This window comes from Otolemur garnettii, unplaced genomic scaffold (genome assembly GCF_000181295.1).
Source record: "Otolemur garnettii isolate 467f Iridium unplaced genomic scaffold, OtoGar3 scaffold00115, whole genome shotgun sequence".
Classification (NCBI taxonomy): Eukaryota; Metazoa; Chordata; class Mammalia; order Primates; family Galagidae; genus Otolemur; species Otolemur garnettii.
The window spans coordinates 912,365-922,582 of record NW_003852510.1 but is presented as its reverse complement, the minus strand read 5'-3'; the positions used below and the strand labels follow the sequence as shown (position 1 = coordinate 922,582).

The window sequence follows — 10,218 nt, the reverse complement described above, 5'->3', positions numbered from 1 at the left end:
AAAAAAAAAAAAAAGAAAAGAAAGAGATATCTTCCCCTTCAACCCCACAGTCCTGCTAGACTAGAGCCCCACCCTTATGACTTTATTTAATTTTAATCACCTCCTGAGGACCCTATCTCTAGATATAGTCACACTTGGTCAGGCTTTAACACAGGAATGTGGAGGCAGGGCACATAGCAGTGTTTTTGAAGCTGAGGAGGGTGAGGCGATGGCTCAGGGGTGGTCCTTTCGGCTCACCTCATCCTTCTCTGAAGTAATGTATGTTCATACTGTGGGAACACTTCTCAGCTCTGTCCTGAGTCCTCTGCAATGACAGGGTGAGGAGCAGAATCTTACTTGATCCTTGCAATAACTGCGTAAGGTAGGTGTTGTTACCCCCATTCCATGGGTAAGGAAACTAAAGGTCAGAGAGGTGACCTTACTTGCCCACGGTCTACCAGCTGAAACAAGGCAGGTCTGTCTGACCCAAAGACTATGCTCCTAACTACCCTGTAAAATTCCTTTCAAACAGGGGACAAATGCAGGGACATTACCTTGGCCTAAGGGACTAAAGTAGAATGGCTGTGACCTGTGGGAGCCTAGCACCCTGTCAGGACAAGTTGAACACACAGGGTATGGCAGTGGGCGCCATGTACATGGCCTGGCCCACAAGTCCTGGAGGAGTTCGGAGTTGGCATGGGCCAGATGGTCAGTGAGAAGGGCCTGGCCAGATGACAAGTGTGTGGGGGGGGCTTCTGGGGAGCAGCCCTGACTGTGCAGGGCCCTGCAGGCCTGGTGCAGAGAGGCAGTGAGTGCAGTGGTCCCCTGGAGCATAGACAGAGGAAGTGCAGACGTGGCAAGAAAGTTGAGAGGCGAGCAGCAGTCAGGAGCTGGCAGGCCCAGGATGACACCGTGGTTCTGCAGCGGGTATTCTTGTGCTCTTGTTGCAGTGGAGGCAAAAAGCCCTGGGGGAAGAGCTGGCATTAGTGGGGTATCGCCCTCAAGCAGGGCCCAGTGCGCTCAAGGAGTGCACCTCTATGTGCTGGGTAGAGAGGGTGGGCACAAATGAAGAAAAAGGGTTGGCAGGAGGCTCACGCCAAGCTGAGCTTCACTCTCCCCAGGACAGAGGAGAGGGCAGCAGTCAGCAGTCCTGGCTGCTGTGGCCTCCAGCTGGCGGGACCTTCTGTGATTCATTGACTTTGTCATGCTCTCCAGCAACTCTTCAAGCCCCTCACGAGAGGGCTTTTGCAGCCAACTGGCTGTGTGCTAGTGAAATGTGCAGCCCCAGGCTCTTGGGGAGGGAGTGTGACAGTTTTGTAGTATTTGACTTTCATGGTGTAATACTCTTCTCATGGCCATTGTCAAGCTACCAATGCCATGCCGCTGAACACAGAGCAGGGGAGAGAGGGACACTGTTGGCCATTGTGCACCCACCTAAGCTGACAGCACTGCTTTAAACTCTCACCCAGATGTACACGCATACGCACACACACATGCACTTGCATGCTATGCACACACACACAAGTTTTACAATCTCCACCACCTTTGGCTCATATCCCATCACTGCAACAGTGCTATCGACAGGGCCCTGGAGGAGGCAGCCAGCCACTCTGGGTGCGCCTTGGGGCTTCGAGCCTTGGGGCTCAGTTGGATCTGCCTCTGGATGGCACTTGGTGTCTTATCTCATCAGCTGTCATCATTAGCCCTGGGACAGTCCTCATGTCACAGAGACATTCAGTTAGATCTGAGTCTCCACAGGAGGCTGGGGAGCAGTTTGAGAGACAAAGGGAATATGGGTGTCACACTGGGGGGTGTTCAGAGCTGCAGGCCGGCACCCCAACTCCATTTGGTCGCTAGCCTTCGTCATTGCTTGCCAAAGACTCATCTTGGCATCTTGTATCTTCTCTCCCTCCCTCCACTCTTAAAGGGGGCCCTAAGTGACTGGAGGTGATAGCTCAAGGGGCTGGAGGTGCCTGAGGAGAAGGACCTGGGTGGTGATTTAGGTGGGACAGAGCAGCCAGTCTGCGGCTCCCACTTCAGCTGCCTGCCTTTTGGTGTGAGGGTCAGGCTGCCTGGGGAGCTCAGCTGGCAGACTGAGGCCTTTGTGTGCATGTGGAAGGTGAATTGGGGGGAGTGAGTCTGAGTAGAGTCCAGAACCCCCATGGGCACCCTTGTTGTGCTGAGAAACCTCACTTCTTCTCTCCTGGTTGTCCCTCCTATCCCACCACCTGCTATAGGTTTTTCATCATCAAAGAGAGTTTTCTGCTTTACTACTCTGAGAGTGAAAAAAAGAGTTTTGAAACCAATAAATATTTCAACATACATCCCAAGGTGAGGCGGCCTCTCCCCGGGGAGGGGACATCAAGGGATGTTTCTTGTGAGGGATGGGACCAGCTGCTGCCTTGCAGACAGAAAGTCTGGAGAGCAAATGCTCTTGGGGAGAAAGACCCCCTGGCCCCTGCTCAGCCAGATGCCTACCCTCCTGTCCCCCACCCCATCCTGGGAGTCAGTTCTGTCCTCTGTCCAGTAGCCCCCGGGTCTGGCTCCCCACCTGGGGCCCTTTGCGGGACATGGCTTTGTCCCTGGGATACTGTGGCCCTGAGTGACCTGAGCTGGGTGGGGTGGGGGCTGCCTGTTCTGATTCTCCCTCAGGGCGTCATTCCTCTTGGGGGCTGCCTGGTGGAAGCCAAGGAAGAGCCCAGCATGCCCTATGCCATGAAGATCTCCCACCAGGACTTCCACGTGAGTAATGCTCTCCCCTCGGCCTGCGCTCCCTTGGGGCGACCCCTCCGCGGCCTGGCCTGAGAGGGGTCAGTGACCAGGGACATGTGAGAGAGCAGAGCTAGGCCTCTATCACCCGCAGAGTGGCTATATCTCAGCCAAACTGTATCTCTTCTTCCTGTCAGGGGAATATCTTGCTGGCTGCTGAGTCTGAGTTTGAGCAGATCCAGTGGCTGGAGATGCTGCAGGAGTCTGGGAAGGTGTAAGTGTCACAGCCAGGAGGGACAGCTTGAGGGTCCAAGGGGCCAACCCTGAACTCCCTGCCTCTGCTGGGATCCTGGTGGGCACAGGGGCAGGCCCGTGGGAGTTGGTTAGGATGGGTGAGAGGAGATAGGCCAGGTGGTATAGGGCATCTATGAATGGTCCCCTAAGTGAGCTCAGGAGGTATATAGAGTCACAAATGACAGATGTGAGTACCATTTATCTCCAACTCTTGGGAGTAATTTCAGCATCACTGCTCATATTTGGTGCCTTCTCACACCCATCTCTCCCTCCCAGGCCCTTAATTCATTCTAGCAAAGACCTGAGCCAGTGGTCTGTAAATCAGGGTCTGGGCCACAAGGATCCCCAGCCCGACACAACCCATTTGCACAGACCCTCCCTGTTCAAGCTGGGTCATGCTCATCGTCCAACAGACAAGACTGACTGCACCCTGTGCCAGGTCTTGCAGCAGGTGCCGGCCATGCTGCGGTGTAGAAATCTGCCTGCTACCCGATCTCTTCCCTGCTCTAAAAGTGCTGCTGGCCCAGCCCCCATGGCCCACTTTGTGGCCTAGGTCAGCTTCCAGCTACTGTAAGTGATCGGTGCTGGTGTTGTGCCCAGAGCCATGGATGCCAAGGAGAACACAAGCTGAGATTCTGGAGGAGAAAGGATGGGCGAGTACAAAATGTGTGCACCCTCTTTCTCCTCTCCCCTTCCATTTTAATCATTTTCTGTTTCTTCCTCTTCTTTCTTCTGTCCTATCTGCCCTTCCTCCTCAGGACCTGGAAGAATGCCCAGCTGGGAGAAGCCATGATCAAAAGCCTGGAGGCCCAGGGGCTGCAGTTGGCTAAGGAAAAGCAGGAGTATTTAGGTTGGCTGGAGCAGGGACTGGAAGCTGAGGCTCCCTGATGGTGGCACTTGGGGTCTGGGCTGTGGCTACAGCTGGGTCTTTGATGGAGGACATGGGCTGGGCTGGAAGTGTCTAGGGTAGAGCTTAGCAGGCTATGAAGAACCAGAGACCAGTCGGCACCTGGACGGCTTTATGGGGCAATAAGTGTCCTTTTAGCCGGTGTGGCTGAAGACAGGAGTGCCTGGTGGTTAGGGGCCTGGGCTCTGCATCCAGCTTCATCACTTCTCTTACTGGCTGTAGACAGTTCAGCTTCAATTTCTTCATTCTGAAAATGGTGATAAAAATAGTCCCTTATTTTAGATGTGGTATGAGCATCAGGCTAAATGAGAAAATGTCTGTAAGTGCTTGTGCCAGGCACATAGTAAGGGTTCCATAAGTGAAGTTATGTTGTTATCCTACCCTGGGTCCCCAGGGCCTAGAATTGGAACCACCGTCCCCCAGCCCCCACCACCACTTTAAGCTTGGCCACAGGGTTCCAAGGCCCTATGTACCTGACTGGTTAGTAAACATGCTTTACTTGAAAGAGAAGGCAGTGAGACTGAGGATTTGCACCTTTCCCTGGGTCCCTCTTCCTTTCCACCTGCTTAGACTCTTGGGGCCCAACACTGTATCCCTCTGACTGCTCCAGACACTTAGGATTGTGCTCTCCCCCACCAGTCAGACACCAATGCAGGGGGGCGGCGGGTGGGAACCGGCCCAGCTACAGTATGGAACTGCTGGAGCTTCAGAAGATGCAGAAGTAGGGATGACGGCGGGAAAGGTGGCAGTAGCTCAGGAGCGTGCCCCACCCTCTGGCTGGCAGGGGTGCTGACCTCTCCCGTGGGAGGTGCTGGGAGGGACAGAGGCTACCTCAGGGCCTCTGATCCAGAGTGAGCCCCTTGTGAGTGTGTACGTGTGTGTTCTTGCTTTGGCAGACAAACTGATGGAAGAGACAGAAGAGCTGTGCCTTCAGAGGGAGCAGAGAGAGGTAGGCGCACGCTCCCCTCCTGCCCCACTCTGCACCCACAGCCACTGTGCTGGCTCGTGTCCCCAGTACTGGGGAACAGAGTTGGCGAGCTGGGCACTCAGGGGACTTACTGGGGAATCAGATGGGGCAGGGCAGGGAGGCCAAATGGGATGATGGTGCTTGTTTGGGACTTGTCATAGCTTCTTGGCAAGAAGTATCTTTCTCCTTGACAACCTCTAGGAAGAAAGCAAAAAGGGTGAAGAAAGCACCATCCAGAATTGTTGTGAGCTGCATCAGTAGGTCCCAAGCAGCATGTCAGTGCGCACAGGTGGCTGTAATGGCCTGTGGGATCCATAGACAGGCTCTGGCCCCGTAGGATGATCGGGTGTGACAATCTCTGAAGTCCCTTCATTCTCTGAGCATGGGTCCAGTGTTGGCTTGAGGCAGCCCGTGGAGACTCTCACTCCTTCGAGGGTGGTGGGCCACTGAAGCCCACTTCATCTTGCTCCTTTATCATTCCAGCAGGACTTCAGAATCATTTTGTTGATTAAAATGAAGAAAAAGATTGAGGATTTGGATGTGGGTGGCAGGGATGTGAGGACTGGCATTGTGGCAGTGCTGTGTCTTCCTCCACCGCCAGAGTCTGGGCCTCCGTGCCTCCAGTCCCTCTTCTCGGTCTCACATGAGAGTTTTGGCATTTCCTTCAAACAATTCTATACATTTCAAGTGAGCATTCTCCTGTGTTGTCAGCAACTTACAAAGAGGCCATTCAGGAAGCCTGGGGATGGGATGGAGTGACAGACTCAGCCACTGGCAGCGAAAGACAGACTTATCCATCAGAGAGGCTAAATCTGGGGCAGCAGTTGGCTGGAGGAAAATTTAGATACTCTATCTAGGTCTTTAGCCAGGAAATTAGGACAGCGGAGACCTGCTACACACAGGCCTCCCTTAATGCCACAGCATGTTGAAGGAGGGAGGCCTGCTGGCTGTGGACTCCTTGTTTTTTTGGTATAAAATGCGAGTGAGACTCACCTGGTCCCCACGGGGAAGGCTGCTCTGGGCAGGCAGGAGGGAGAGAGCTGTGCAGCCTCTCATTCCTTGTCAGCTGTGTGCCCTGGATCAGAAGAGAACTCAGAGTCTACCCTTGCCACTGAGCCATTCTGTCAAAGCCTTTCTTCCCTTGACCTGCTCATCTGTAGATGGATCCACCTGCGCCCTGAATCTTTCCCACATCCACTCCAGAGATTGTGTGGTTATGCCTTGGGCCACTGAGAAAGGCCTTGGGTACAATGGGCTAACAACAAGATAAAGTCTCCTAATGATTCATGTGGTCCTTTTGAGACAGCCTGCTGAGAGGAAAACTTGGGGTCTGGAACCAGGAGACCTAAATTAGAGTCTCTCTCCTGGACTGTGCAGACTTTAGCATGTCAGTTAATTTCTCGGAGCTTTAGTTTCTCCGTCAGGGATGTCTGATAAGAGACATGCTGGCTGCTGCCTACCTCATGCATTGCTGGGAGGCTAAATGAAATAGAATGCAGGAAGGTAATTTGTGACGTGGAAAGGCCCATGTGTGCCCTGTGTTGTGCTGCTGACATCTTCTATGTAGCAGAAAGGACTTGGGACTTGGGAGGAAAGAGCAGAGTGCAGGGGGAAGCCATCTGGCATGTTTCCCAGAGCCAGAAGACTGTGCCCTCCCTGGGGGGCCAGGCTCTCGACTTCCTAAGGCCCGTCTCTCTCACCATCTGGGTACAGGCAGGCTGCCTATCTTTCCTCTTCCAACTGAGCTATGGGAGGTTGGCCTTGCATGTAGACAGGCACATGGAAAATCACAAATGCCCAGGGCAGGACAGAGTCTCCAGCAGGCTTCTTGCTCCTGAGGGTGCTCCCAGTGAAAATATAGGATCTCTGAGTTGGAAAGAACTTCCCACTTCAAAGGAAGCTGTTTGCGGACCTCCCTGATGGGTTTTGTACCTGGTTCTGTGATGAGCACCTCACTACCTCTAGAGGTGTCCTTTGGGTTCTTACTTAGCCATTTGAAAGCTCTTCTTTTCATTGAGCTGAAATTTGTCCTCTGGTGACTTCTTTCCACCCTTGTACTCCTGAAACTTAGGTCCAAGACTCTGCAGAACAACGCAATGCGGTAGAGAAAGGCTTTAGTTGCAGCAGGTCTTAGCTGACAGCTGTGTCTGTGACGGGCTGCTACGAACCCTTGTCCCGTGTTGGCTTTAGGAACAGAAAGTTCCGGCTACACCAGGTTTATAAGTTGTAGCTTCCACTCTACTTTGCATTTTTATGTTGGAGATTAGCTGTGTTTTTTTTTATTGTTGTTGTTTTGTTTTTTTTAGAGGCAGAGTCTCACTTTCTTGCCTAGGTAGAGTACTATAGTAGAGCATCACAACTCACAGCAGCCTCCAACTTAGGGCTTAGGCGAGTCTCTTGCCTCAGCTATCTGAGTAGCTGGAACTACAGGCACCCATCACAACACCTGGCCATTTTTTTGTTGCAATTTGGCCAGGGTCAGGGTTGAACCTGCCACCCTCAGTATATGGGGCCAGCGCCCTGCCCACTGAGCCACAAGTGCTGTCTGGAAATCAGCTTCATTAAAGAAACGTGCAGGTGGAATGAAAAGGAGCGAGCAGGAAGGAGAGTTGTCTTTCTCCTTAATTAATAGAATTTATTTTATTTTATTGAGAGAGAGTCTTGCCCTGTCACCCAGGTTAGTGGCAGTGGCATCATCATGACTCAAACAATCCTCCTGCCTCAGCCTCCTAAGTAGCTGGGACTATAGGTGTCTGCCACACACCTAACTATTTTTTAGAGATGGGGTCTCACTGTTGCTCAGGCTGGTCTTGAACTCCTTAGCTCAGGCAATCCACCTGCCTCAGCCTCCCAAAGTGTTAGGATTACAGGTGTGAGCCACTATGCCCAGCCTCTAGCTAATTTTTTAAAGAGATGGGGTCCCACTATGTTGCCCAGGGTGATCTTGAACTCCTGGCCTCAAGCTTCTTTCCTGCCTCAGCCTCCCACAGTGCTGGAATTGCAGGCATGAGCTGCTGTCCAGCCTCTAGACAACATTCTAATTCATTTAGAAAAGTAATAAGGAGTGTTAATTCGTTTAGGTAAGTAATAAGCAGTGTTAATACAATAGGGAGTGTTAATTCATTTAGATAAGTAATGAGGAAGATTGCTGGATTATAGGGTGAAAGTATGTTTGGCTTTTAAAGAAGCTACCAAACTGTCTTCCAAAGTGGATACACCATTTTGTACTCCCCCGGCAATGAATGAGAGTTCCTGTTGCTCTAGATCAGAGGTTCTCAACCTGTGGGTCGTGACCCACAGGAACTGTATTAAAGGGTCGTGGCATTAGGAAGGTTGAGAACCACTGCTCTAGATCCTTGTCAGCATTTAGTGGTGTCAGTGTTTTGGCTCTGGATGATTTTAATGGGTGTGTAGTGGTATCTCATTGTTGTTTTTAATTTGCGATTTTTTTTTGACGTGATGTTGAGCATGTTTTTGTGTGTTCATTTGCCATTTATGTATCTTCTTCGGTAAGTGTCTCTTAAGGTCTTTTGCCCATTTTTAATTGGGTTGCTCTTATTGTTGAGTTTTAAGAGTTCTTTGAACTGGATAACAGTCTGTTATTAAACGTGTCTGCAAATATTTTCTGCATATATGTGACTTGCTTTTCATTCTCCTGACAGCGTCTTTCACAGAGCACACTTTTTTTTTTTTGAGATGGAGTTTCACTATGTCACTCTTGGCAGAGTGCTGTGACATCATAGCTTACAGCACCTCCAACTCTTGGGCTTAAGCGATTCTCTTGCCTGAGCCTCCCAAGTGACTGGGACTACAGGTGCCCGCTACAACGCCCATCTATTTTTTTGGTTGCAGTTGCCATTGTTGTTCAGCTGGCCTGGGCTGGGCTCGAACCTGATAGCCTCAGTGTATGTGGCTGGTGCCCTACTCACTGAGCTATGGGTGAGCTATGCCCTACTCACCAAGCCTAGAGCACACTTTTTTTTTTTTTTTGAGACAGAGTCTTAATTTGTTGCCCTTGGTAGAGTGCTATGGCATTCACAGCAAGCTTAACTCCTTAGCTCAGGTGATCCACCTGCCTCACAGCAAGCTAAACTCTTGGGTTTAAGCGATTTTCTTGCCTCAGCCTCCCAAGTAGCTGGGACTACAGGGACTTGCCACAACGCCTGGCTGTTTTTTGGTTTTAGTTGTCATTGTATGGCAGGCCTGGGCTGGATTCAAACCCACCAGCTTTGGTGTATGTGGCTGGTGTCTTCGCTACAGAGCTACCAGCGCCAAGCCTAGAGCACATGTCTTTAATTTCCTTCAAGAATCATGCCTTTGGTACTTTATCTAAAAAGTTACCACCATACTCAAAGTTACCTAGATTTTCATCTATGTTGTTTTGTAGGAGTTTTATACTTTCGTATTTTACATTTAGGTCTGTGATCCATTTTGAGTTAAATTTTGTGAATGCTGTAAGGTCTGTGTCCAGATTCATTTTCTTTTTTGTATGTAAATATCCAGCTGTTCCTGCACTTTTGGGAGGTGGGATGATTGCTTGAGGACAGGAGTTCAAACCTGAGCAAGAATAAGACCCTGTCTCTACAAAAAATGGAAAAATTAGCCAGGCTCAGAGTCACACACCTGTAGTCCCAGCTACAATAAGTAAAGGAAGCCAACAACAAGTAAAAAACTAAACAATGCGAAAAACCAACAACTCTTCTTAGATCCGTCAGAGGTCACAGGGCAAACTGCTATCTCCAAAACTGAAGAGACAAGTGGATACAGAGAATCACAGTAATGGAGCAGAAACCCACCAGCACGTGTCTACACAGCAATTGGTCCCAGGTAGAAAAACCTGAACTGTAATTGATGAATTGTAAGAGGTTCCATGTAGGCAAGTCTGAGAGCTAAAAACTCTGATTGGGGAGTGGGGGAGAGTCTTTCATAAATTTAGTCTAAAACTCACAAAAGCCACACTTTTATGAGTTTTACATTCAGAAGCCCCACCAGGTTCCTGCAGTGAATATCAGAGAAAAATCCTTTCCTGCTTCTAGTAGGGGACGAGGAAAGCAATCATCTGAAATACAACAAAGCATTCTGTTCTTCTTCACAAAATCTGCCCTCAGGAAATACTATTTTACCAGAGCCTACCCTGCTGAGTTTTTCTTTATTTATTTGTTTTTATTAAATCATAGCTGTGTATACAAATGCAATCGTGGGGTACAATGTGCTGGTTTTACACACGATCTGAAACCTGCTGAGGTTTTATCAAAGTCTAACCTACCGGCTCGGCGCCTATAGCTCAACCAGCTAAGGCGCCAGCCACGTACACCTAAGGTGGCGGGTTCGAATCCCCAGCCCGGACCCGCCAAACAACAAT

General features: G+C 50.4%; 1 protein-coding gene across 1 annotated transcript in view; it reads left to right on the top strand.

The window, feature by feature from the left end:
* PLEKHD1 (pleckstrin homology and coiled-coil domain containing D1) overlaps positions 1 to 10,218 on the top strand; it is a 32,046-nt gene that overhangs the window by 11,237 nt on the left and 10,591 nt on the right. The window contains exons 2-6 of the mRNA XM_003797362.2: positions 2,217 to 2,310; positions 2,632 to 2,721; positions 2,886 to 2,962; positions 3,741 to 3,832; positions 4,786 to 4,838. Coding sequence (XP_003797410.1) covers positions 2,217 to 2,310; positions 2,632 to 2,721; positions 2,886 to 2,962; positions 3,741 to 3,832; positions 4,786 to 4,838 — 406 coding nt within the window. The remainder of the gene's footprint in view (positions 1 to 2,216; positions 2,311 to 2,631; positions 2,722 to 2,885; positions 2,963 to 3,740; positions 3,833 to 4,785; positions 4,839 to 10,218) is intronic.